This window comes from Alosa pseudoharengus, unplaced genomic scaffold (assembly GCF_046254945.1).
Source record: "Alosa pseudoharengus isolate Yale_2024_CS ecotype anadromous, Long Island Sound unplaced genomic scaffold, YU_APseudo_1.1 YU_APseudo_1.1_scf_21, whole genome shotgun sequence".
NCBI classification, from domain to species: domain Eukaryota; kingdom Metazoa; phylum Chordata; class Actinopteri; order Clupeiformes; family Clupeidae; genus Alosa; species Alosa pseudoharengus.
The window spans coordinates 26,022,972-26,050,883 of NW_027468674.1; the positions used below are offsets into that span (position 1 = coordinate 26,022,972).

A 27,912-nucleotide genomic window follows, 5' to 3' on the forward strand; every position below is an offset into this window, starting at 1 on the left:
TTTTTGACTCACTAAGTTATGGCAAAGGCGTGCTATGTGGTTTAACCTTTTTACCTTTGACCTTCAAGGATGTCACAGCAAAAATGTATTAAAGTGCCAATACAAGCATTTATTTGTGTAACGAAAAACAAAACATACACAGAAGCACATTTTAACCAGATGCCCCAAATAAAAAGGGCAACAGTGACAGATTGTCATGGCAAATAATCAATTAAAAACATTACTACCCTTTTCCCAAAGCACCATGGTATATGTAGTGTGGAATGTTGAAACTCTGAACTAGGATGTCCAATCATGGTTCTTTGGGACTTCAATTTAGCCACCTCATAGAGTGGTATGCTCTCATTACTACATGTTGCGTTCTTAAAAATGAAAAACTACATAGTCAAGAGGAGGAGTGTTCAACTTTCCTTCAAGTAGAGTTACATATTTAAGTCACCATATCAGTTCCATTGTTTGTTTGATAACACAGGGCAAATACCAAACAACAAATACCAAACATTGCAAACAAACCATCATCTTCATTGCGTCAGCCTTCTTAAATGTACTTTCAATGTCTTAAAGTCTTACTTTGACACAAACTCTGCCACTTACAAAACACATGTCAATTTCTATCTCTTTTCTGAACTGTCACATACCCAACCCAAAGTATACTTTTGACAAAGGTTACTTGTATGAATTTTGTAACATCATAAACCTATCACTGAAATGAAAAAGAATGGCATTTTTGGCAAGTGAACAGGATATATTTCCATTCCTGAAGGGCATACACAACTTACTGGTCAACTTCTGATTTCAGTATAGTGTTGTAGAGGACCAACAACAGTGATGTGCATGCACTGGGTATTGAAGTAACAATCGTGATTGTAACAGAACCCTCCTTATGTGAATATAACATCCACTGAAGGAGTTATCATGCATTACACAAGGTACTTCTTATCAGTAACTATATAACGTCATATGGAAAGAAACAATTTTACACAGGCAATTCTGGGTCTTTCCAAGCATTTGTCAAAAAGCTGGAACAAGGCTAAAAACTTCAGTGAAATTACTGGTTTGAAATTGTCTTTTTTTTTGGAGTTGGGGTGTCCTACCGTGAGCAGTGACACAAGAGGCCGAGAACTTAGAGGCAGGACAGACAAAATACACCATGACAACTGAGAGAAGAGATGCTGATGCAGAGTGAGAGAGAGACAGAGAGAGAGACAGAGAGAGAGACAGAGAGAGAGACAGAGAGAGAAAGAAAGAAAGAAAGAAAGAAAGAAAGAAAGAAAGAAAGAAAGAAAGAAAGAAAGAAAGAAAGAAAGAAAGAAAGAAAGAAAGAAAGAAAGAAAGAAAGAAAGAAAGAAAGAAAGAGAGAGAGAGAGAGAGAGAGAGAGAGAGAGAGAGGGAAAGGCAGAGGGAGAAGGCTACAGGGACAACGATGTTGTACAGAGGTATACAGAGAATGAAGTACTGGTAGCTTTATACACAGTAAGACTTCTCCACTTTGAAATTAGACCATAAAAAACAAACAAAAAACATTGAAAAATACTCCATATATATATATTTATATAAAAACACATAGTAATTCCAAACACCGAACATAATTGTCATCAATCAGTATAGTGTTGTGGTTTCTTGTGATGTGATTTGCAATCCCTGTGTGTCCATTACCTTCACTGCTTCAGTCTGATTGGCCTGAGTCCAGCAGTGGGTATGTAAACAGAAGAAGGGGCTCGCCAGTGTGCTTCTGTGATTGGTGGAGTGAAACTCCTAACTGCTTGGAAAAAGGTTCCCTGATTGGACCAACCTTCCCTCCTGAAACCACAGCTGGAGTGAGACGAAAAAGCTATCAGCAACATTCAAGAGGTATCAGACCTCCACGTCTGATGGACCTCAACCTCCTCTGACACGACCAAAAGGAGTTCACAGTTCTTCCCTCGAAGCTGGTGACGCAGGAACTTCCTGTTGACATTTCCGCAGAAGGAAAGAAAGAAAAAACAGAATGACCACTTAGGGGATACCTGGTTTTACAAAGTAGTGCCTCCTAGTGGATTCTCTAAATACTGAAGTTTATTTTTCACATTTGAGAATGGAGCTACTGGGCAATGTTTTTTTTTTTTTTTTAAAGAAAGTTCCACACATCAAAACATCAAATTAGCCGGAATACAAGAATTGGGCAAGATGTAGCATGGAATGCTGGTAAATATAGACGCAACACCAGCCACCTCCAAATTCAAGCACAAAAGGTTGAAAATAAACATATTGGCCCTCAAAACTATGCATTTAGTGTACGGCCCCTATATTGTGGCCATATGGCCTTCTCCGGTGCATAGTGATGATATGAATGTTAAGCTCATCTCTTAGGATATGAATTCCCACCATTGTGATTCCCAATATACCTTCAACCATCAAAATCACTTTACACTATAACAGCTATGTGAAAAACTATTTCTAGTACCTGAGATCATCAGCTGTTCCAATGGCATGAGGACTCCGTAGTTTGGAGTCCAAGTTGTAGTAGACGCCTCCAACTTCCCGCACACCAATCCAGTGCTGCCTTTTCAGTGGCAGCCGTAACGGACCCCAGCGCAAGTTTGAGGGCACATTCAATATTAAGCCAGTAACGTTGGGCAGAGCAATGCTTCCGACATCCCTATAGACAAGAGTGATTACATGATGACTGACAGAACACATGCATATACAGGGTATTGAACTGAACATAAAAAACAGTAACACAGTATAACACATAGGTACAGTGTACCTTTTGTCAATTTTCAACGTACTGGGTAGCCATTTAGCACTAAGGGGGTACCTTAATCATCCAGACTCTAATCATCTTTAAATAGTAATGCTCCTTCCTACCCATGACAGCATAACATAGTAGAGGTGGGATAATATATTGAGTATTGTAGCATTGCAATCTTTTTTGGCATAATATATCGCTATGGCACCAAGCACCACAATTTTTTATTTATTTTAAATTATATTATATAAAATGTATTTTGGTACATTCATCTACTCAGATTGCTTCTGCTGAAGTCCACAAGTTCTGCTGAATTCCATAAGATGGCATGCAACCTTGTTATTTTCGTGTCACAGGGCAGATCGGACAGTAAGTCAATTTTAGCATGGCAAGATGCCTACAGACTCTAAATGATGGTAGAAATAAATCGCAATGTATTGCAGAATTGAATCACGATACTGGCTGTATTGTAAAACATAAAGAACAAGAAGAATTGGGGCCCAAATATCACTGTACCAAGGATAGTACTGTATTGTCACCTCTGTGATAATTCCAACCCTTATTACATAGTGCAATACTAGGTGTTCCTGCCTTGCAGAGACTCCATTCTCTTCATTGTAAGTCAATATTGTATCAAAATGAGTATTAAAACTGTTTGAGGGTAAAAGAACTACATCGTCGTTGCTTTAAGATTGTAATGAAGAGTCCAGTGTTTACCTTCTCTTGTCCCACCACACAGCCTCAAAGCCACGAGTCTGCAGTGCAGCCATAATGACGTTCACATCATAGTTGCCATTACCCAGCATGCTCTTCTTGTGTGGCGTCACCAAAGTGCTCGGGGAGAGTCTTGAGGAAATTGAGGAAAGAAAACAAATATGCAGGCAAGGAAATGAGGGTGTGTGCGCGAGAGAAAAACAAAGAGGAGAGATGAGGCAAAGATCCCTCTGCTAGCACTGACAACATTTTTATAACTCAAAGTCCAAGACAACATGCACATTCTGCACAAGGATCATTCACCACTGTTCTTCTTTGGTCTGTTAGGATTCTCTGTTTGTAAGAGCTGTAATTACAAATGAGCTGCTTATAATAGTATTCATCACCACCAAAAATGGCACAGCCCACAGCCTATATACCAGCTGGTATTTCAGACAGTCATTCAGGACTAATGCCAAAATGTTTTGGTTTCAGACCTCCCTGAATGGGGACAAGCAAATGTTAACAGTTTAATCAGTGTATGCAGAGGCCTGACAGGACAAATTCAATAAAAGCAGCAGTGCTGGAGGAACAACAGGAGGATGGTTGTGAAATAGTTATCAGTATGTGGTGATCTTTCATCATGCTCTTGTGGATGCACAGTACTGCTTGGGCTCTAACTATTAAATAAGCCAAACATGCCTGATTACGGGCTCTATTATTAGTCGGGTGAATCAGGTGTGTTCAAGTTGAGACACCCAAAACATGCAGAGCAGCAAATTCCCAGATAATCTACTGAACAGCTGGTATTCCATCCAATATACCCTCTTCCCATTGTGTTTGAACCTACGATATCCCCATTCCCTCACCTCTGGTAGATTTCCTGCAATGCATCTCTGGTGAAAGCCGCTCCGTCCTGGAAGACGTTGTTGAGCGCGTGGAGAGCACAGAGCTCCCGACGCTGTTTCTCGTGGTAGATGGCGGGAGGTGGCGGAGGAGTTATGGACAGGGTAGAATCTGTCCCCTCCTCCCTATCTGACGCACTGCCAGCACCTTCCAGATTCCCCTTCTGCTTGCTCACCTTCCATGGCATACAACCCAGTTCCTGAAGACCCCCTACCCCCCTCCCCTTTCCAGAGCACGGTGCACTCCCCATTCCTTTCCACGGCTATGCCAACACTACCATCTCCACAACTTTTCAGTTGCCTGAGGGATGTGTGGCAAGGGGAGGGGATGGTAGTCACTTGGCAAAAAAGAAAGCCAGGCCCCCTTGGCTAGCCAGACCTCACGTTCTGTTATCAAGAGGGACACTGTTCTGGTACAACTTGGAGCCAGGAGGTGAACTTTCAACTGTGCTTATCTTCTTTGGTTGGACCCCATTGTGTCGATCACAGACATTTGCTTTAGGACTCATAGACATGCAGTTCTTTCCATGTCTGTGGTTGTCACAGACATTAACATGACAAGTTTCAGCTGGTCTCAGAGTGGACTGAAAAGGAAGTGAAAGCCTGGCTGGTGGAACAAAAACTGGCGGTAATCAAAAAGTCGAGTCAAGCCATAAAAGTTCTTCAAGTCAGATGCTGCGGAGGAGACAGAAACGAAGGGAGACTTCAATGTTATTGATCTCGTGGCTTCAAAAGGAAAATGGTCAAACACATCTCCTGTAAACGCCACAAAAGCAAAAGATACTGAGGAAGCTATTTTAGTTGGTTAAAAGACATTAAATAACTTCATAGTTGTGAACTTTTTAAGCATGTAATGTTTGGAGTAGGGGGGTCAAACATCTCAACCAGCTGATTGGCTATGGTTGCTAGCAGGAGCACCCACGGTAGGTAGGGAACAGAAATCAAAAGGCCAAGAGAGCCACGTTTCACACAACCTAACATTTCACGGAGGGTTATCAGACGCACACTTAAAGGCAAGGTATTGACGAAAGATCACCATTTCCTGTTTTTATTCCATTAAAATAATCGTTCGTAGTGGTGTGTGCACAGAGTAGCCTACTCGTTTGATTACATTAACCAAAAGCGACCAAAACACACATTCGTTGTTTATCACCATTTCACTTACTTGTGTCTTCATGTGGTGTAGCAGTGTATGGACTGTCAATATCCTTCTGATTTGTGTCCTCGTCTGTATCCTAAGGTTGTTTATTCCTTTGTCTTTACCACTTTTCCTTATAGCACTCTCTCAACACGGGCATGCGCACAACGTTATTTGCGTTTCGCTGGGTTGTCACAGTCTGCGTCACGCACTACATGCGTACTGTGGTCCCTCCCTAAACACTGCGAAATGTGATTCCTATTTCACAAAGGGCTTATTTGGAATCATAGCCTGTCCTAAAGGCTAACGCAGGCATTGCATTATACATGTGCAATATACCGTACTTGTTTCTTGTCTTTTTTTCTTTTAGAGTGGAAAAAACCCTCCACAAACTTCTCTGCATGATTCACAGTGGCATACAGTGCAGTTGAAAGAATGGATGAAAGAAAAATATTTAGGCTAGATGCCTCCACCCATTGCTTGAACTGGAATTACAACTTTACTGTAACTTAAGGGATGAATCATCGATGATCTTTCTTTCAGGGTGCTTGCGCAAGTCTTGAAAGTCTTAATAAGTATGGAATTTTGAAACACTGTTTTCCAGACCTTGAAAAGTCTTGAATTTTGTGTGAAAGTCTTAATAAAGTATGGAAAAAATGTATGGTAGAATCTTACAGTATGCTCAAAGGCATTGTGAAATGAGAAATAGGAAGGTAGGCTAGGCTATAAAACTATAATTTTACTAACACGTACTGTATTAGCCTAATGGAATGATATCCAATCAACGCTTGCTTAGCCTAGTCTGGCACCTTTTCGTCACTGCTGAGGTCTATTGACACATAGCTAGCCTAGTGGTCAACAGAAATGGGTCGTTGCGTGTTTTTGAATTTATGGCTGGATTTGAAGTTAAATTAAATTAAAAATTTGAGTATTTGCCATACTGTGCAGTTTATTTTTTGTTCTAACCAAGTGCGCTAGGTCAAATGTATGCACTTTTGTGAGTGTTGTGATACAGCTTGTTCAGAAGTTAAAATGAGATAACATAAAGATAAGTTCAGTCATGTCAAGGACAGAAAAAATTAGATGTGAGTGAGACTGAATTCTACATACATTCATCCATCCATTCATGTTTTTTTATAGATAGTTTGGTAACACTTTACTTGACGGGTGAGTTCTTAACACATTCATAGCAGCTGTCATAAACTTCACATAAAGCATTCATGACTGTTTCATGAGACATGACTCAACATTCATACCAAACCTTTCATGAATGTGGAAGACAGAACGACGACAACTCGTCAAAATAAAAGTCCATCAATCGCAAAGCATAATTTACTGTGAATAATGCATTTGTTAATTGAATTCTAGCCTATAAAAATTTTATTTCTAATAAACACAGTTGGTACAATCTCAACCAATGAAGTAGGAAGTAGGCACACAAGTATACAAGTACATAAAGTTAAGGTCTTGAGAAAAAAAAATCCAGTTTTAAAAAAGTCTGGAATTTTAATTTGGAAAAAGAGCAAGCACCCTGTTCTTTATATTTATGTCACCTTTTTATTGCAGCACCAGTTTGAAAAACTGTTAGCGATGTACAAACTGTACTAAAATATTAGTTTTAAAATGAACAAAATTTAAATGTACCATCATCCTTGAAAAATACAATATATTAAATTTGCCAGTAGTGTCAGTGTAAAATCCAGTGTAAACACACGAATTCCGGTGTGATTTTGACCTGTGTTGAAACATGATACCGAGTGTGAACGTCTCATAGCTTACCTCGGTTTGTCCCCTGCACTCAGAAATCTGGCGCTAGTTAGCCAATGCTACCAACAGTTTTTCGTTGCGGTGCCTCGGGCATCGGCCTAGCCATGCAAATAAATCACTGTTTTACACCATTTACGAGGCTCAAAGTAGCTCCATACTTCATTGGTAGACTTCCGAGGGCCTTGACATTTAAAACGAGACATGGAGAACTTTGAAAAAGCACTGGTAGTTTATTACAAGACGATTTATACAGACAGTACCTCTAGGAATTTTACCGTTCGACGCCTTCTTGAATTTAGTCACGATAAGTCGAGCGATGAGTACGAACGAACAGGTATGATAAGGGATCAGATTCCAAAAATAATTCAGTGGAAATGCATGGATTCCAGTTGCTGCTACATTTCCACTGAATTATTTTTGGAATCTGATCCCTTATCATACCTGTTCGTTCGTACTCATTGCTCGACTTATTGTGACTAAATTCAAGATGGCGTCGATCGTCGATTTCTGAGTGCAGGGGACAAGCCGAGGTGAGCTATGAGACATACGTTCACACGCGGTATCATGTTTCAACACACTTTAGATCAATAACACACTGGAATTCTCCTTTAACAGTTAGCTTGTAGTCACACTCAAACAGCCCAAATCAACTACACAGATCAGAATCTCATGAGCCTTGTTTGTCTGACAGGGCCTTGTATCTCTGCTCTCAGCCCCAGTGTCCCTCGAGTTTCTGTGTGAGGACGTGGGCCATGTCAGCCAGCAGCTCCTCCCTGATGCGCTCCTCCCTGCGCTGGAGCTCGTGGACGTAGTGGCCCTGCAGGGCCCTCATCTCCACCACCCTCTCCAGCAGCCCTGGGGCTGCATCCCCCCCGTCGCCCACCAGCTCAGCCCTTTGGCCGCACATGGCCAGCGCCTCCCTGAGGTCCCCTGCGTCCTCCTCCAGAAGCTGAGACAGGGTGCGCGCCCCCCGTCCACCCCAACTCTCGGCTTGGGTGAGGAGCACCACCAGCACATGACTCAGGCCCCCTTCGCCCACAAGTTCCTCTAAGGCATGCAAGACATTTACTGTGTCACTTAAGTCGCCTCCGGCCTTTGAGCCAGGGCACTGCAGGGCCAGCAAGAAGGCATGCGGGCCAGGGCTGGCCAGCTGAAGACTGCGTAAGGCCTCTCGGGCCCTCTGAGCCGTCTCCAGGCTTTTGCCCAGTAAGTCTGGGGTGTCCACCACTGTCACCTCTCTCCCATCTATCTTTGTTTTCCACCTCTTGCACTCCTGAGCGTCTCTCTGTTTCAGGGAGGTGCTGGAGCCGAGCAGAATGCTGACCAGCGAGAGCCGGCTTTTCCCCTGTGGCCCGACCACAATGAGTCGCAAACCCTGGTCATCATATTTAGGGCTAGGAAGTGGACTGTTGATGTTTTGTGCTTTAGCCTCTCTGTTTTTAAATGGCCCTGAGAGAATGAAAAAAAAAAAAAAACAATATGTTTAAAGTACACAAAATCTCTTTTACATGCTATTTTTCTTTCTTCAATACCCTACTGTGGCTCTCCATGAACTATTTATGACCACTTTTACCACATGAACAGGAAATATTGAATATCGCAAACTCAACTTTAAGTCAGGTTATTTAAAATGCAAACTCATTTTGATGCAACACTGACTTAGGAGATGGAATCTCTGATACTGCTGATGTGCGTGGCCCGGGACAGCTGATAATGCACTCTGTAACATTGTTGTCAAGGGTAGGAGAATTTTAAGCGAATTAGGAACTACCTTAAATGAGCACTAAATTAGTACCCAATGAAAGTTGATGGAAAGGAAATTTCTAGATTGTGCAACTTTATGACACATCCCAGCAATTTGCATTTAAACTGACTTACCTTTTACACGTTGCTTTAAATTCAATAAAAATTCCAGCCCTTGCTTTATTGATGTAAGTACACCTAGGAGCACAAACAGAAAAAGACTAAGGACAGGCAGAGAGAGATATCGTCATTCAGACAAACAGATGACATTTGTGGTGGAGAATCACCTGCAATGGCTTTGACGAGAGCTGGCACCCAGCTAAATTTTGCGAGTAGTGCTGTGTGATGAGAAAACCAAAAGTACAAGATAAACAATGATATGTAAATTTATAAAAAACGAATGATCCATTAACTGGAAACAAGTGTGAACACAAAGAGCTCACACATTGAAAATGGAAAAATATGGTGCTAAAATGTGATGGATAAAGAAGAAATACATGTACTGGCATAGAGAAATAAATCCAATCAAAAGCCTCATGGTTTGTTTTTAAGCATTTTTACAGAAATTGATATGTTGATGTGTTTCTAAGTATATTTTGTGTGAATTATTGCTTTATTGTGATAGGACATCAATGAGACTGACAGGATGTGAGTGGAAGAGAGAGATGCATGGGATCGGGAAATGACCGAGCTGGCCTCGAACCTGGGTACCCATGGGCACTTGGACCCGAATGTGGTACAAGCACTGTAGCCAGTTGTTGTGTTTTATACTATAGAAAATATTCACGACTTACATTTTTAAACCTCCCCAACTGATCCTATGACTACTTTGCATAACCACAATAATGTGTCTAAGTGTAAGGCTCACAACGCTATACAAGCCATTGAAAGTTCCAACAACAAGAAATCCTCACCAACAAAGAAGTGCCATATGCGACCAAACCAATGGAATAGTGTCTTGAGCCCTGAAAAAAAAACAGTTGTGATAAAACAGTAGAGTAGAGTATAGTAGAGTAGAGTATCATTTATTAATCCCGAGGGAAATTAAGGTGTCCAGTAGCATACATACATACAGAATAAACAAACACACAGACATTACACACATCATTGCACATATATTCACCATACAGCACACACTTACATACATCTAGCCAAAATCTCTCACACACACACACACACACACACACACACACACACACACACACACACACACACACACACACACACAGCTGTGGTTGTGATGAGAAGAAAAAAGTGGTTCATCACATGTGCCACAGCTGAGTGGTACATAGCAAAGAGCAGCTAAAAAGAGTCTGGAAAAAGTGGAAAAAGTGTCCAGGTGTCTCAAAGTGTCACTATGCATAGTCCAGTAAGAAATCGGGGTGAACACACACACTCCCACACACGCACACACACACACACATACACACACACACACACACACACACAGTGGGGGTGGAGTTGGCGTATCAGCAGCAGGAAAAACAAAAAAAAAACAGACATTTTTATTAGATGCTTGTGTAGTGTCACTGACAATGTAACACAATTTGTGTCAGAAAGGAGCTGAGGTAAAAAGCATAAGTTGAAGAAGTAACAGAAACATTGCCTGCATACTTGAATATTTTGAGCTTTGGCGAAAGAATTACATGTATAATATTCCTCTTTCCAAAATACATACCACGAACAGCTTTCAGAAGATTTGTCAACCAGCTCCATAAAGATGAAATGCCTTTAGAAGATTGAAGGTTTTAATATTTAACTTACATAAGATGTACACTTGACAATAAATCTTGTTTCATTCCCCTAAAACCTAATTAGTCCGAATAGTATATCCGAATAATATATCCGAACAGCAGTTTACTTTACTGGACAAGGAAAACAACTTACCAGTTAGAGAACATATGATGCGAATTGGCCATCTAAACAATCCTGGTAGGGCTGCAAACAGAGGAATAAATGATAAAGGAGTATTGTTTTTCATATTTCATCTGGTTATATTTCACTAACTTCAGAGAATAAAGTTAGGCACCTTAATACATATACTATTCTCCACTGCCTTATTGTCCATGTAACAGTGAGTCGTATGAAATAAAGCAGCATAATCATACAGACCCTGTGAGCATCTGAAGAGAAGATATCCTGCAACTGAAATCAATCCTGTTAACAGGGTGTTGGCATCTATCCACAGACCTGAGGAGAGAACACATTTGAAAGAAGAGCTGTGTGAGCTTTATACAGCTAAAGATGTAAAATCATATCAGTCATGAAATATCCAACCATTCCATGATGTGCACTGCACACACAGCATACGGAGAGTTTTAAAATCTACATTAATTTACTCACTTTAGAATATGTAGGGCTTTCTTTTAATGTTATATCAAGTCTCATCTTTGTTTTTCGAGCTTAACTGATCACTTCAACCACTGAGGATTTAAGTTAAGAATAGTGTGACAGACAACTTCATGGTAACCCCTGCCCTATTTGTGTTTGGTGGAGTAAAGTGAATTGGCTTCAGAAGGAGACTGAATTCATCTCCAATATTCTTCTCTTCTTATTTAAAAAAAAATCTCACTGCAATTAAAGGAAGTATAATTTCTAGGGTCTTGGCACTCTGATATTCAAGGAGCCCAATAACAACACTGTCGATAAGACCCACCTCATGTATTATGTCAATCGGGCCTACAAACACGCTTTCAGTCTATATATTTATATATATTGATATATACATATATATAATAGGCCTAGTCAAGTGTGGTGCGATGAGGCAATTGAAATGAGCATGCGAACAAAAACAAAGGTGAGCATGCATGGGCCACTGTCTGGCCACCTAATCGGATCGCTTAGAGGAGAATTTCAGAAACGTATAGCCTACGGATTGGAAGCAGTGAAAGAGAAGGATTAATTTGTAGGTTACTGAACCTTAGAGAAAATCTATGCTCATAAACTAGGTCGACTCATTATAGCACAGGTAGATTCCATTTAAGAGAATTCTTGCGCACACGTTGTGCCCTAGCCAGCTCAATAGTCGGATCGCTTGTTTGGAGGAAGTCCACCAGTAGCCCTCGGCTCAAACAGCTGGTGATGATGCTTCACACAGCGTGGATCATAATAGGACCATCCCACGAACATGAGTTGGAGTTTTAACACAAAGAGATTGAATACTTCAGTGTCACTGAAAAACTTGATATTTCATATCATTTAATCTCACCTTTGACAGCTGATTCAATATTAGACTCTTCTCCGCAACTTGAACTCGTCGTACATGGGCTGTCCGGTTTGCAATCACATTCCATGTTTCCTCAACGCTTAGGCTGTTTCCTAACAAAGCGCCGCCCCGGTCATATGCTCCAGCTTGCTGCGCGTAATTCTTGAGGCTATCACAAGCGAAATGCCCCAGCTTGCTCCGCGCGCTATTACGTCTCTTTATAAGTGATATCTTTACAAAATCAAAGTTTCATTTCACTATTCAAACCCGTTCGGTCATTTGTCAACGTTATAAGTATGCGGAAGCCGAGACATTTAATTAATTAGGTAGCCTAGGCCTACGCCTCACATAACCAAACCAACTAGAAGGGCGGGAAATACGAGATGGCCTACAGTGTGACAATGGCTGGTTAAATAAAACATCACACATATGGCTGTTGGTCATTTTTATTATCAGCAGGTATTGCGATGACAAACATTAACGCTATAGCTTTACGCATGTTTAAACAACAACAACAACAACAACAACAAAAAACGTGTAAAATTTGATTTAACTGGACTTAACATAGTGTTCACCTGTGATCCTAGTACCATACCCAACTTATCATTTAAACAGCTTTATTTGGTTATGCAGGCCGTAAGGGCGTCAATTAGTTCCTGTTTCTTTGTTCCTGTGGTTCGAACCCCAAAGACCTTGCAGGCCTCCTTCAGCACAGGAACTGTAAGTTTCCCCAGGGTACCCTTTTCTGCATGGGCACGTAGTTCCTCCTGTGACACCTCCACTTTGGGTTTCTTCTCTGCCCCTCCTCCTGCGTCAGCTGTAAATAGGGTGACCCCAATATAAATCTCAACATGAATCATAGAAATTGTTCTTAAACCATTTTTCACCGTCATTGTAGGATAAAGAAAATAATTATTTTTTGGAAAGTAAGGTAAAAGTTCTCTGTGTCTTCATGGATACTTCATGGAGTTTTGATGGTCATTCTCACCAGTTTTTCGCTTGGCGGCGGGTTTTCCTTCTGGGTTGTAGTCGGCAGGGTAAACAAGGTCCTTAAATTCTTGAACAAGCGGTCCAAGTCGCTCATCCATCATTTCGACTTTTGGCACTGGAGAGAATGACAAATGGCACAAAGAAAGCAAGAGCAAGTGCATTTAAAATACAAAGATGAACTGCTGTGTTCAGAGCTTGCCGTCATGGGTCCAGTACATGTGGGATTGATTTATTTGAGTATATTGAAATAATTATGAATACGCCTTACTGGTGAAGTCCTCAATATCTTCTGGCTGCATGAGATCCAGGGCCAAAGCCTCCAAGTTTCTAAAGTGCTTTTGCAGCATTGGATTTTCAAATGCATCACATCTTGAATGAGAAATGGAAAAGGGTATTATTTATCATACATCAGTATGCCTACTGATGTTCTCAACACCTCTTTGGGAATTAGGAAACAGCTATGGTAGTCAATAGATCAGGTGAACTTGTAACAAAGTAGCCAGATGGTTTGGTAGTTGGTCTACCTGTACTTGAAGCGAAGTTTGTGCACAATCTCTTTCATTTTGTCTGTCTGATCGCTTGTTGCTGTGGGACACTCAGGTACATCCAGGGTGCGTATATCGTCTGCATAAGGCAGGAAGATGGCATGGAAACCTGGAGGTAGTCAATGGAATGGGTTAATGACAGAGTTAAAGGCATTTCATAATGTTCACACGGGACATACTGTACATACTACTGATAGTGATATATACTCTTCCAAAAACGTGTCAATTTGTAATGGCAGTGTAACTTTCCCCTTGGGGATCAATAAAGTATCTATCTATCTATCTATCTATCTATCTATCTATCTAACTAGTATGGCTGAGTAATAACATGGTGATAAGTTTTGTCTCAAGTGAAACAGTGCAAGCTAGTATTCTCTTGGAAAAAGACTTGGATTCAAACAGTCATTCTAACTGCTCTTATGCATCCCAGAGAGGTGGCATGTTACCTGGGGGAGTGATCTGGGCCTGACCCTGGTCTAGCTCCTCTCTCTGGGGCACCAGGGCCACAAAGCGAGGTGGGGTGTTCCGTCTGGGGATGTACCGGCACACGGCAAACAGGTTCCTCTCGCTGCAGCGACGCAGCAGAGCTGCGAACACACAGGAACTACCTGGAGAGAAAAGAGGAAGAGAAGAAATTGGAGTTATTACAAACACAATACAAAATGTTTCCATCATTCTTTTAGACTTACAGCCGGGCTACAGCAGGTGCCCAATTGAAGTGTTTTGTCTGCAGAGCGTAAAATAGTTTTAGAAAACTGGCCGGATTTTGTTTTATGATGCGCCTCTATCACGTCTGACGTGGCCAGTTCCATGATTTAAAGTGGAAGCCAATTGTATAATAGTGCATATGCTCTGCAAACGGAGCGCTTCAGTTACATGTATGGTGTGGCCTGCCTTTTAAAAGCAACAACTAATCAACACATCAACCAAGTATACGGCATTCATGTGATTTTTGTCGTCTAGCAATTAAGGATGGGAATTGGCAAAAATGCACTACTGTATGAATACGCTTGTGTGCACAACATTTTGCGATACTGAACAGAATCGATTTTATTCCCCCACCACTACCAGCTATCCACATCTGGATTACCCTGTGCACTTTCGGGTTGCCATAGCCCACATTTCGGGGCTACCGGTATTCTGTTTCAAATGTAACTTTCACTTTTTGCTTGTATGTGTTTGCTTTACATCTACTATGGAGAGAATATGTTTTATTATAGCACGGTAGTAAACTTACAATTACCAGATTCACATCACAATTACAGGAAAAAATGCTTCTCTAACTCACAGATCTGAACCCAGCTCAAACTATTTATACTTCTGTGTGAACCATATTTCATATGGTTTATATTTACCACCATATCTATTCCACTGATTTTTTTCCACGTCATCTCATAGATCACGTGTGCTTAACGGGCTGACCTGAGACCTGCTCCTCCTCAGGGTAGATGAACACGGCAGGCCTGATGTGGTGGTGCACCTTCAACTTGCTCATGGGCTTGAACCCAATGAGAACCAGACCTGGATCATCAAACTTCTTCATCTCATCCACCTCATCCTTCTCCATCACTATCTGCTTTTGTCCATAGACCTGATGAGAAGATTAAAGACTCTATCAACAAAATCATCGTCATTGTGCCATAAGAGACAAACAAACAATCACAATATAAAGTGCAATCTTACGGCATACAGTATTATACATTTCATGTCTACACCAATGGAATGTTTCATCATTCTAAATGGTAATGATTTATAGGTGCTCTAAGCGATGTTACGCAGTTTCTAAGCTACAACATTTGTTGTCATATACAGCAAACATCTCCTCACAATCCACTAGCTGCCTGTCCCCTGAATACACTGTAAAAAATAAAAATAAAACACGGTCTCTGTAGACAGCCCAGGGTCCAAAAACCGGCAAACAAAAACAGCCTAGTGCAGCCTGGACCATGAAACATAACAAACTTTTCCAGCCACCAGTTTCAGTTGAACTGGAGGTAGGGGGATGGAGGGGTGAGCTGTTTTGCTTGAACATCAACAGAAGTGACATTACCCAACATCGCTCAGAGCACCTTTAAGTAATGCCATTACAAGTACTCATGTAACAACACCCAAAAAGGACACATGGCTTGTTAGTAGAGATAAACCAAAGTTACCTGGGCCCTCTTAGTGTCGCTGGGCAACAGAAGACTACCGGTGTTTGTGTGGAAGAGACGGGTCTTTGTCCGCACAGCTTCATTTGTGTCTCTGTACAGCAGGACAGATGGGGGCTTGGTGGCAGTCCTTGCCAACACATATACACCCACGGCCACCTTCATACCATCTCCCAAAGAGAATGTAAGCCTAGATAAAAATTGAGCAACAAATGGTTTGTAAGCTTCAGAAATATATCAAATTCTGCAGTACCCAGCTATACTTTCATGAGTGTTTTAACATATGCAAACCATTATTGAACATATGTGGTTAATTTCAAACTTAGACTTGTTCTCGACTATTTTTATCTCTCTGTACAAAGTTTGTCATTATAAAGTCATCATGAAGTCAAAGTCAAAGCCAAGACTGAATACAGTGTTTCAATGGCCAACAAAAACACATTTTTTTTTTTACATTTTAGGCTTTACTGAGATATTGAAATATCTATGGGAAAAATGTTAGCTACTGAGCAATACACAGTTGCCTTGAAGACATGTCTGACTTGCCTGCTCTGGGCTCTCTTCTTCATGTCTTTGGCTCGGACTCTTTTCTGAAGGTCCTCCAGCTTCCCGCTCGGCTCCAAATGCAGGCCCAGCTCACTCTCATCCTCAGGAGGGCTCACAATGTCGCAGAAGAACTGGCCAACATCAAATCCACCTGGCTTTTTCAAGTGCATCAGGTCTATGATTACACCTATGAGAAACAACACATGATCATTAACTAAAATATAAAGAGACCCTTGATCGAGGCAGCATCTAGATTCTATGCCTATAGAGGGATTTAAGTAGGTTTAACAGGTAAATATGGTAGCGGTGGTGTGGTGGCTAAGGAACTGGGCTAGTGAGTGCAGTAGCTAAAAAGTTGTGGGCTCAATTCCTGGTTGTCACCATTGTGCCCAAAACACTTAACCCTGAGTTGCTCCAGGGGAACTGAACCTGCAATTGGTCTCTGTAAGTTGCTATGGATAAAAGCTGTCAGCAAAATAGATAGATAAAAAGAAAAATAAATAAAATAAAATAAATAAACAACAAACATTCAAACATCCCAAGGTTCCTGAACAGGTTGTAATCAAACCTCGAAAACATTCTAAAATGAATGATTGTGCATCTGTCAAATTACATCTTTTCTGCTAGAGCTGAGCTTTAGCAATGCTTTTTGCGAGAGAAGTGTGAGCCCACCAGTTTCTCTGAGGTCAGAGGCCTTTGTGCGCGCAGTCCTGTCTCGGTTACTGTCATCGCTGTGAGGGGAGTCTCGGCAGGTGAAGATCATCAGGCGCTTGTGGGAGAGGCGCAGCTTGATGTCACTGTACAGGTTTGAGCAACACCAGAGCGCATCGCCCAGGGACGTCTCCCCACTGCCCATCACATCAGCTGCCAGCTGGGCACCCTTCTCCCCTCGCAGGTTATCGATGTCATGAACCCTACGGGCCCCTGAGGAAGCATGAAATAATATGCATGAGAGACATATAGACATTAAGATATTACAGAAATGAAGCTAAACAAAAGATAGAGTCGCTGATAGGAAGAGTAGGCAAGCGATTGGCATCATAAACATCTGGGATGTTTAAGAGGTGCTATAATTTTAGTCTGAGGGCAGTGATTTGCAATCCTGCTCATGGTACCTCTGACCTGCCAGTCCTCCACCTTTCTCTGCTTGTTCAGTTAGTAACTTAAAATGATAGCTAATCAAGACCATTACAATTCCAGTTTCTTTAACCAGGTGAGTTAGGAGCAGAGACACACAGAACATGTGCAGTGCAGGGGACCTCCCAGGGCAGGATGGAGGGTTCCTTACCTGGTGAGTCCAGGTCATGGTATATGTAAACATGCTTAAAGGAGTCTCTGGGGTTCTTGCACTTCTCTGTGCCATAGAACACCAGTGCTACCAGGTCTCGATCGCTGCTGATGATCTTACTCATGTAGACACTTCGCACACACTTAAAAAAAAAAAAAACAGATGGTTCACAACAAAGTAGCCTATGACAACTAAACAAACATGCTTTTACACAGCAAATCACAAAGTAAGAAATATCATATTATTGAGAACAATGGAGCAAGAAAAAGAGAACAGAGGCCTATGGCCGAATGACAGCTGTGGGGTTTACCAACCACACTTCCACTCGTGTCATATACCTCCATTGTCATGTCAAAGTTGGAGGGTTCTCCATCCTCTCCCTTTATAAACATCTCTTTGGACGCGTCCACCAGGAAGACAAGGCTGTCACGCCCAGTGTTTTTATAATCGACTGGAAAAAGAAAATCAATAATGTTATACTTGTCTTGAAACCATCACGACTACACTTTATTGTTATAATAACGACTTCCATATGAACAGCCTAAACTACCTGCGCCCTCATCGCCTTCCTCTTGTTCCACCTCCTCGTCCTCATTGCGATAATATGCGTTCCATTCAGCCATTGGCTACATGTGCAGAGCAGTTGACAGAAGAAAAACATAATTCATGAATGTATCCATTCGTTTCATGGCAAACGAAAGAGATAAGGGATGCAATAACACTTTCTGTTTTAGTTAATGTCGCGACACCACTACTACTTGTGCTAGCTAATGATAGGACTAACTTTTGATTTGCACAGGATCAGCACAAACTTGGCAAGAAGGTGCAGAGAAATGTAGGCATGGAATTCACATTATGGTAATTCTGATAACTTGACGATGTATGGCACATACCTCAAGCCTAGGATAGCATTAAACAATCTACGATAGTTAAACAATTGTATCACTGGTAAACAAAACAAGACTTATAGTAGAGCTCCTTCCTCCAGTTAATGAGCGCGAAGACTTCTTCGTTGGTGTGTCAGACCTCAAAGAGAAAAGCGTCGCCGCCTAGAGGCGCTTCTATAACTTCCTGTTTGGAAACCAAGGCCCGTGCAAGCAATTTTGTAAACACCCGGGCGTTTGAGTCACTGTGACACAGCACTGGCTACACCTACATCAGATGATATCTTAACTATATATTGGATACATTGTATCGTTTTAAAATACTTCCTTGTGTACTTGGATAAATAGATAGATTAGAGTCGTATTGAGGTTATTACGTCTCTATTGTCTTATTTTCTTAAACCCAATCGAATCGTATCACATCACACATGTTTGTAAGCTTCTACGTTAGGTAGCAAAAGTTTATTGTATTGCTACTGCTGCTACGTTAGCTAGTGAGCAAGCAAGCTAGTTAGGTCTCTAGTTTCCCTCTCCATTGGTATCGTTGGACAACGTTTGTAAGTTGACATACAGTAAGATGGACCAGGAAAACACAAATTTCAGTGTTAAACTGCACATCTATGACCTGTCTAAAGGCATGGCTCGTCAACTCAGTCCAGCGATGTTGGGTAAGTTAAGTGGTGGGGGGTAAGTAAGTTTTGGGCATAGAAGTATTTGTTTTTGTTAAATCTATTTTTTTTTATGAGATTTGCTTTTGCAAGTTAGGCTATAATAAATCAACAAATTACTTTCTTGTCTTCGCTAATCCCACTTTTGAAGATAGCTGACTAGCATTGTCACATAGCCTATCAGAAAGTTAAAGACACACTTTCTGCTTAGTCATTTTGTTTTTTGATAATTAGTGGCAAGTATTAACAACTCCTTTATCTATGTACAGGAAAACAACTGGACGGAATATGGTAAGTAAACCCTGTGTATATGAAAAAGACAGATTTGGCACTTCACAATTGTGACATTAAGAAGGATTAAGAGGGTGAATCAATGTGTTTTCCTTCTCAGGCACACAGCAATTGTGATCCATGGAGAGGAGTTTTTCTATGGGGGACAAGGCATCGCCAGTTGTCCACCAGTAAGGGACATTCATTTGTCAAAGTAAACCACAGAGTTGCCCGTTTCCCTCAAATATGTAAACTATATGTGATGGCTTGATGCAGTCAAACCAGGAGTCTGAAGTGGAATGTGGAAATGACTGATCTTGTTTGTTTCCCGGTGCTTTGTAGGGTGGTACATTTCTGGGTCAGCCTGATTCTATTGTAGATTTAGGAGAGACAGAGGTGACTGAGGATATCTTCATGAACTACCTTACAAGTCTAGGGGAGTCTACTTATAGGTGAGTCTGCCAATAACTACAATTATTGTTTGTGATAATACTGAACTGAATTTCTGCAGCTCTGTGGGTGTTTTTGCCAGTCTCTGTTGGTTAACATAAAAACAAGCAAAATAGACATTGTGTCTTTCAACATAATGCATTCTGCAACTCAGAGTTTTAGACCTAATGACAGGCCTCCATTCTAGAGGCTGGCAATGCCCCCCTGGAGGTCTTTCCATAACATTGCTGTTTTATAACAATTTCATTTTTTGTTCTACACACATTCCACAATGAAAGACACACTTCAGCATTTGAAAGTGTGTGGAAAGTGCACAATTTTAAAGTTGCCTTTCACAAGTTTTTTATGTGTCATGTAGTTATCTTCAGTCTTTCCTACACTTATTTTTTTGTCATTGAACATTGATTGAACATGATTGAACAAACATTTTTGTTGAAGAGTTTTTTTTTAAACTAGCGTTCAGTCATACACTGTGTGTTCAAAACAGCCTAATAAAGTGTATTTTGATTCATGCAAATAATATTGATATAGAGCACACATCAGAAAGCATCCTAGTGAGTCCTCCTGCTTGTCTCTCTCTCATCACAGCGCAGAGAATTACAAACTGTTTGAGCACAACTGCAACACCTTCAGTAATGAAGTGGCCCAGTTTCTTACCGGCCGCAAGATCCCGTCCTACATCACGGACCTGCCGTCTGAGGTTCTCTCCACGTGAGTCATCTCGCAGAGTGCTTGTAGTCACCGCTTACAGCATTGTGCAATTTGTGTTGGTGTGTGACAGGAACGCAGCCGATTAAAGAGGATTTTGATTTATAGGATCACATGTCATTACTAATAATCTGATGGAAATGATTGCGCCAGTAGAGTGAGCTCACCCCCAGTTTTCATTCATTTTAGTTTGCATACAGGAGATGTAGAAAAGAACAAAACTTTCAATGAATATGTAACACATATTGTGGATAATTTAAGTAGCACTTGTTAAGCATAGATGCGTAAAGTTTTTTACAGCCAATACCAACAACAGTAGGACTACATATTCTTTCCACCACAAGTAATACACTACAAGTGGTTTCATGAATACACCTAAAAATCATCAGACCTTTAAAAACATCAGAGAATTCTAATATTTGTATGCATACATAGTATATTCTGTAAACACAGACTGGCAGCTTTGTGGGTAATCTCTTCCCTCATTAACCCTGTAGGCCCTTTGGTCAAGCACTGCGCCCCCTCCTGGACTCAGTAGCCATCGCTCCACCTGGGAGCAACCCCATCAACGGGCATTACGGACAGAGATAGAGGGCAGGTACGCAGGGTACAAGGAGAGTGTCCACAGCTCTGATCCATCAACAGTGTCCACTCTAGTGATGTCGCTCTAGCCACCAGCAGCCTGACCAAATCCTGTCCTACACCCTGGAGTCTTTTTTTTTTTTTTTTTTAACTTTACCACTGTTTTAAAATAAATTCAACTGATTGTATTAACTTACTGGGTAGAGTAGAAGTCATATTTGCTACTATTGGACTAGCAGGCATAAGCCAAACAGTACTGTAACCATACTGTATTGCGCCATCCTGTTATTGTAACTTTATTCACATTCACATAAGGAGATACTGAAGCTGACCTGTAGGCACTGCTTCAGGATGGGGCCAAAGTGCAACTTTCTGTCTCCACTCACAACTCTCATTGTTTGTTTAGATTAAAAAACGTCAATCGTGCAGACCACATTACTGTGAAAAAGCAGGGGAAATTTCCCAAATCCTCAAAAATGCTTTTGGGAGATTTTAGTTGTATCATCTAAAAGTACTGCCAGATTAGTTAAACTAAACCGTTTTTTACTAAATTGTGCTTGACATTGACAAGCAGCATCCCTCACCCTTGCGTTTCCTGTCCAGTGGAGACATAGCCAAGACCATGGACCAAGCTATCCATTGTGTATTTTTGTTGATCTAAAGCAGTGGTTCTCAATTTTTTTCTGTCATTCCTCATGTTGGAGGTGGGCCCCACCTGACCCCATCAACCTTGCAAAATGGCAACGTTAAAATATTTTTTCTGCATTTTGGTTTTATATTACATTTCCCATCTCGGTCAGCTGGATCAGATGTTATTTTAAATTCATATCGGCCTGGTTATGACTCCTATGTTTGTGTGTGGCTATTTTTTTTAAATCTATGATCTTCCTTGTCAAAAAAGAAAGGCATTATTAAAGATAGGCACACACACAAACCCCCCCCCCAACTTCCTCCTGTTCATCACGCCCCACCTGTCATGGCTCTATTTCCCACTAGTGGGGCAGCCCCACACTTTGAGAACCACTGATTTAAAGTGTCATAGACATGCAGGACCAGCCCTCCTCTATACCTCAGTCTGAGTGCGTCTGTCGCGGCCGCTCCTTGCTGCATCAGAGCGGCACAGAGAAAGATCAATGTATTTTTGGAAAAGAACCATCAGGTCTGAAGGGTCAAAGCTGTATAGTCTTCCTCTCCTCTCCGCAGCTACGGCCAGCCATATCCGTTTAATTTCTCATCTCGTTCTCATGTACCTTACTATTTATAATAATAATCGTTATGTGTATTCTGTGTTCTCTTGTCACCAATATCCCATGTCCCACTCTGAAAGACGGAAAAGATAGCTGAAAGTTGAAAGTTAAAGTATCAAGAGGAATGTGTCAGGGCGTGAGTTTTGAGGATTTTAGGAGATATGTTTTAACATACATTTAATGCCAAGGAATATCAGGAATTTGGTGGTTTCTGTGACAAAGCCATGCTCTAAGCAAACACTGAGGACCACAAAACAGGGATACCAGAATGGCAGAGTAGTGTTTCTGAACCAGCTATGTGAACAATGTGGTCTCATCAGCCTATGAGCCATACAAAATGAATCGCCTGTAATGTCACTGAAAGGGTTGTCATGCAATGTATTTGTTGTAAGAGACTATATTATTATATACGCTCAATATATATTAAACTAGTCTCCTTTGCATGGCCATACCAATGACTGTCCATATTCAGTCATTGGGCCATATTGACCAAGTCCACTCACTTACCAATGTTTTCCAATATTATCATGATTTGTTGTGGGTTATTTCCTGGATTTCGTGTGTTCCTACATTTGAGTTATCTATAGATAATATGGAGAAGCACTCTACAGGGTCTTTCTATATGGGAATTTTAACGGATGTGGTTATTGACCATTAGTTTTATAGAGTGGCAGTAAAGTTAGAAAAGAGAAATTGTTTGGAGACTCTTTATGGTGGACAAGAGCCATGCAGTCTGACTCCAATTACTTAAAATTGGATCATGGTTGGCAACATTATTGCTTTATGTAAGCGCAACTTACAAACTTTCCATGTACAAATGAGATGAATTACTTTTAAATTCAAAATGACAATTTAATATATTTACATTTATTTTTAAGGATTTGATCTGCTCTTCCTGTGTCACATTGAGTGCACCACTATAACATGCCATAATATGCTGCATACAGCGGTTTAATTTTCAGACCGTGGTTATAGTCAAAATTTATTGTAATTTATTTAAGGAAGGATTAATGTTTTTCTCCCTGACTTTACTTAAACTTGACTTTCTGAATGTTTAAACTTTGTAATACAAAAGTGTATTATTATTATGAAATTCTATTATCAGTATCTATATTATATTTGACTACATTTCTATCTCAGACAGTGATAACCTTGATACCTTACCTCTTCCTTTGATGTTGCAGTGAAGAGTGCCTCTGTTTTCATTTTTAAACAAACCGTTTTACTATTGTTGGGTTATGTCTTTATCCCTCCACTACTGATACTGAAAATAAATACTCCAAGCCAAAGTATATAAGTCTGCCAGTTATTCATAGGTACTTTGGGGTGCCAGTCATCTCATTATTTTATGAGAGTAGAATAGAGCAATTGTTAGTGTATAGGGATGTGGTAGAATGGTGGGAATATGGTGAAAAGTTTGATTCTGGGCTGTTTTACAATGTGCTCTGCCCAGTGCAAAACATCCTTATGTTTCGTATTGTCTTTGGATGTTGAACATATTCAACATCCAAAGACAACACAACATAAGGAAACGGCAATTCCTACTAGTAAAAACCACAAGGCCCAGAGAGAAGAGCTAAATAATAAAATCATTGAAGTCTGTTCAGCGGGAAACACAACGGCTTTGTTGCATGATAATTGTATTCAGTTTCTACTTTTAGACCCCACAATGCCCCCTCTGTCTTTGTGTGTGGGTGTCGACGGGAGGGGTTTAGAAAACAAATCCAGGACAAACTCTAGTTCCCCTTTACGTTTACTTTCAAGGAAGTGAAACTAGACTTTGGGTACAGAAGCCCTTCAACAAGTCACTACCCCACCCACATGCAGATGGAGTACAAATTGTGACCACCAGGTGGTGCAGGTGATCTACTTAGATTAGCCAGTCAGTGAGTAGTGATGATTCGTGTACAAGCAGTTTGATTGGGACTGCACTTTACAACAAAGGGCAGATATCCTGCTTTAATTGTTGCCATTTCTTTAGAAAATATTTTTTGGGGTGGTGAAACAGACTATCAAACAGTAAGGTGATGCACCAAAAAAGGGTTGAAATACAAGGTGAAATACAAGGACAACATGATTCCTGGTCACCCTGGGACCTGGTGTATGATGTGCTGGTGGAAAATATTTTTGGTTTTCTAACTTACTAAATAAGTGACTTTCTACAAATGAGTTAAGAGTATAATGGGGTGCATAATATGTCAGAACAGAGAGAAAAGAAAACAAACATTTTTAATTTATTGCTGTAGTTGAAGACATCCTGCCTGGACGGAATAGGCTGTTTTCGCCACCCAACTAGGGCCCAAATCTAGATAGGAAAACTAAAACGCTGGAATTGCTTTTACAGGGGGAGTGTTCAAATCCTAATTCTAGTAGATGTAATGCTGTTTTATAATACTACATAGCATATATACCTACCTCCTACATTCTCAGTTCATACACCATCTGCATATAAAAAGAATAACAAAGTATTGTCAGCCCACACAAACACATGCATACACACAGACACACACACTTTCAAAAGGTTGCTGATAAATTGCATCACCGCCGCCACATGCTATTTCCTCTCCCATTGGCCTTGCACAACAGATCAGCAGAATCGAGCACTTCATTTATAGCTCCTAAGAACTTAGTCGCTTTCTCCTGGGACAGACACATCTAAGCTTGTTTGGCCACATTCATACCAATGTGTCGCTCCCACTAAACATGCTAATGCCACTTTAATTGGTCATCTTCCATTACATGAACCAGTAATGATCTGCCGTAACATGTCTTGAAATGACATTCAGATTCCACATTAGCTCTATTGTGGGTTTAAATTAAACTCGCTTGTGTGTACAAAGAAACTGCCTTGCCATTTAGAGGACAAACGTATCTGCCAGGCAACTTGTCACAGCTCTGTGTTCAACGGCGCCATCCACATGTCACATATGGCTAGAACCACAAGCCGCACACACAAAAGGCCTCGCTGGGAGATAAATCTGCAGGCCATGCCACTAATTAACTACTCGCATTTACGAAATCAAAACAGGAGGACATAGATACCCCTCTCATATCCGTATGTATGCACACACAAATACACACACACATGCATGCACCGTGGTAAGCCTCACATACTTCAGTCACATATGGATAATGGGCTCGTGGACTATAATTTCAAGTGTAGGAGAGAATGTGGGGGCAAATCTAGTTTAGTTCTAGTAGAGGTTTATGGCCTGACTCAAAGTTTTCATTGTTATCTTTCCTCCCCAATGCACAAAAATCTGTGTATCCGTTCTCAGGCAGGTTACTTTTGCACACATAGGTGACCACCACGGAGTATATGTGGCAATGAGTGCACAGATAAAGTAAGCACTGACGAACTAGAAAAAGAATATTACGGGAATCAGAAGAGCAAAGAACTCTAGAGTTGAAGAATGTGGAAGCCATACCATTGTCCTCTATTTGCATGTTTCGTTTCTATCACACTAGAACCATAGAACATAACTTCTATGATGACAAAATGGAAAAGTAAACATGACTAAGAGACTCTAGTGCTTCACAGTTGGACGTATATCAGGCAGTGACTAAGTGGAGAATAGTATTTTAACAACACAGTAATTAAAAAAATCATATGTTTATCATGTGTTTGCTTAAAAAGCAATCATCAGTTGAAAATATTTTGCCTAGGTGGATAACCAGCCAGATCTGAGTCATTTTCAGCAGCAGTGCTGAGGCTAACTGGCTTGCCCTGGGCGTGAGAAGTGGTGAGTGGTCCCTATTAATTGAGATGGGAAAGGGGTAGTTTTTCTACCCTGCCAACAATTGACCCATTACGCAAGTGTGTTTTAGAATATAGCTGTTCTGTGGTTACGTTTGGGTTATGCAATGCTCTAGTGATAGCCATCTGTAGATTTTTTTTTTGTTCCGTTTTTAATAGAGTGCATGAGCATTGGGGGGAGGGGTGGTTGCAATTTGAGCACATTCCCACACAAAAAAGCATATTGTGGAGGAGAGACTGTCCAGCCAGGGGGAAAATAGTGACTCCTGGTCACTCAGTTGGGGGAAGGGGTGAGCTTTGCAGCACAGCACAGCACAGCACAGCACTAATAATGCTGAACTGTAATGTAAGATCTGACCCATGCTATGGCATTTCTAATGGTTTGTGATGGAGCACATACATTGGCAGTTGTCAGTAACTTCTAAGAAAATGTAGGGGTGTTCCATTCTATTTCAAGAAAAGTTTCTTCTATTTTCTGCGAAAAGGAATATCAAGGTGTTGTTCTTCCCTGAAACCCACAGACATGTCTGAACATTCTTTACAGGTATGTTTATCTGGCTTAGGCCAGGAACACAGAGGAAATGCAACACACTCCCACTCCCACTTATATCCGAGTGCATACCAGGTGAGTGAAAACAATTCCCAAATTCTACACCAGTGCACCCCAGAGCTAACGCCCCCATGTTACAATGATCAAGGCCAAGATAATGGATACATAAATGCATCGTATCAGTTAGGCAATATCAAATCTCCATCTTCCTGTAAAGCCAATGAACTGCAATCCCACAACATTCATATGTATTACTGTATTAGAGTATATTTGTTACATCATACCCCAGTGCATTTAGCAAAAAGTGTATCACCTCTGCTCACGTAACAACAAAAAAACATGTTGCTTGTTTTTTTTTAATTATTATTATTACATTGTGTGATCAATATGCAAGAATAAATGCACAGGGGTGCAAATAGCATACACTGATATTTGTACCAGACAGGGTAGGCTATTAATAGAACACATTGCTGTGAGCACCGGGGTACGAATAGCATACATTGATATTTGTACCAGACGGGGTACTAATAGGACACATTGCTGTGTGCACCGGGGTACGAATAGAATTCACTTCTTATTGCACCAGGGTATGAATAGCATACACTGCTAATTGTACCAGGGGTGCAAATAGCCTTACCCAATAAAATAACATTAAGTAGGTTAACCATAGGTTAATAATGCATGAAAAAAAATGGTGTTTTGACCGCAAGTGGTAACATTATGGGATTCCATTCCCCAGATTTCGCTCATAGCCTAGCCATAGAAAGAAAGCCGTAAAAATGAACAAAATCTCCGTGGACCGCCCTTAGTGAGTCTTTTTTTTAAAAACTTGATCATCAGACTCTGCCCCGCCTATTTGTCAACCCAGGAGCCGCTAATGGATTCTTAGAAAATATAGGGGTGTTCCATTCTATTTTAAGAAAAGATTCTTCTATATTCTGCGAAAAGGAATATCAAAGTTGTTCTTCCCCGAAACCCACAGACACGTCTGAACAGGCTTTACAGGTTTGTTTATCTGGCTTAGGCCAGGAAAACCGAGGAAATGCAACACACTCCCACTTATATCCGAGTCCATACCAGGTGAGTGAAAACATTTCC

The 27,912-nt window shown here is 40.9% G+C and overlaps 4 protein-coding genes across 5 annotated transcripts; 1 reads left to right on the forward strand and 3 right to left on the reverse strand.

Annotated features, from left to right (window-relative positions):
* Window positions 1–84: 84 nt before the first annotated feature.
* On the reverse strand, window positions 85–5,635 carry josd1 (Josephin domain containing 1). 2 transcript variants are annotated; one of them, XM_076298339.1, is made up of 5 exons: window positions 5,492–5,635; window positions 4,291–5,001; window positions 3,446–3,574; window positions 2,444–2,638; window positions 85–1,947 (listed from the first exon to the last, which is right to left on the reverse strand). In XM_076298339.1, exons 2-5 carry the CDS (start codon window positions 4,575–4,577, stop codon window positions 1,845–1,847), a joined length of 714 nt encoding a protein of 237 aa, XP_076154454.1. In that variant the 5' UTR covers window positions 4,578–5,001; window positions 5,492–5,635; the 3' UTR covers window positions 85–1,844. The 2 variants fall into 2 exon arrangements, with proteins under 2 accessions (XP_076154454.1, XP_076154455.1); XM_076298340.1 differs by having other exon boundaries at window positions 4,291–5,082.
* A 2,076-nt stretch (window positions 5,636–7,711) lies between these two features.
* On the reverse strand, window positions 7,712–12,472 carry LOC143138535 (uncharacterized). The gene is made up of 8 exons (XM_076298979.1): window positions 12,183–12,472; window positions 11,087–11,164; window positions 10,862–10,912; window positions 10,653–10,703; window positions 9,889–9,939; window positions 9,262–9,312; window positions 9,110–9,172; window positions 7,712–8,680 (listed from the first exon to the last, which is right to left on the reverse strand). Exons 1-8 carry the CDS (start codon window positions 12,265–12,267, stop codon window positions 7,941–7,943), a joined length of 1,170 nt encoding a protein of 389 aa, XP_076155094.1. The 5' UTR covers window positions 12,268–12,472; the 3' UTR covers window positions 7,712–7,940.
* A 137-nt stretch (window positions 12,473–12,609) lies between these two features.
* On the reverse strand, window positions 12,610–18,707 carry xrcc6 (X-ray repair complementing defective repair in Chinese hamster cells 6). Its single transcript, XM_076298341.1, has 13 exons — window positions 18,592–18,707; window positions 18,249–18,324; window positions 18,037–18,149; window positions 17,699–17,840; window positions 17,083–17,334; window positions 16,411–16,597; window positions 15,868–16,054; window positions 15,137–15,305; window positions 14,161–14,322; window positions 13,694–13,823; window positions 13,438–13,538; window positions 13,168–13,284; window positions 12,610–12,996 (listed from the first exon to the last, which is right to left on the reverse strand). The coding sequence occupies exons 2-13, from the start codon at window positions 18,319–18,321 to the stop codon at window positions 12,797–12,799; spliced, it is 1,833 nt and encodes a 610-aa protein (XP_076154456.1). The 5' UTR covers window positions 18,322–18,324; window positions 18,592–18,707; the 3' UTR covers window positions 12,610–12,796.
* Window positions 18,708–18,823: 116 nt separating this feature from the next.
* Window positions 18,824–23,796, forward strand: desi1b (desumoylating isopeptidase 1b). The gene is made up of 6 exons (XM_076298342.1): window positions 18,824–19,250; window positions 19,520–19,541; window positions 19,642–19,711; window positions 19,863–19,972; window positions 20,559–20,681; window positions 21,176–23,796. Exons 1-6 carry the CDS (start codon window positions 19,160–19,162, stop codon window positions 21,267–21,269), a joined length of 510 nt encoding a protein of 169 aa, XP_076154457.1. The 5' UTR covers window positions 18,824–19,159; the 3' UTR covers window positions 21,270–23,796.
* The last annotated feature ends 4,116 nt before the right edge of the window (window positions 23,797–27,912 follow it).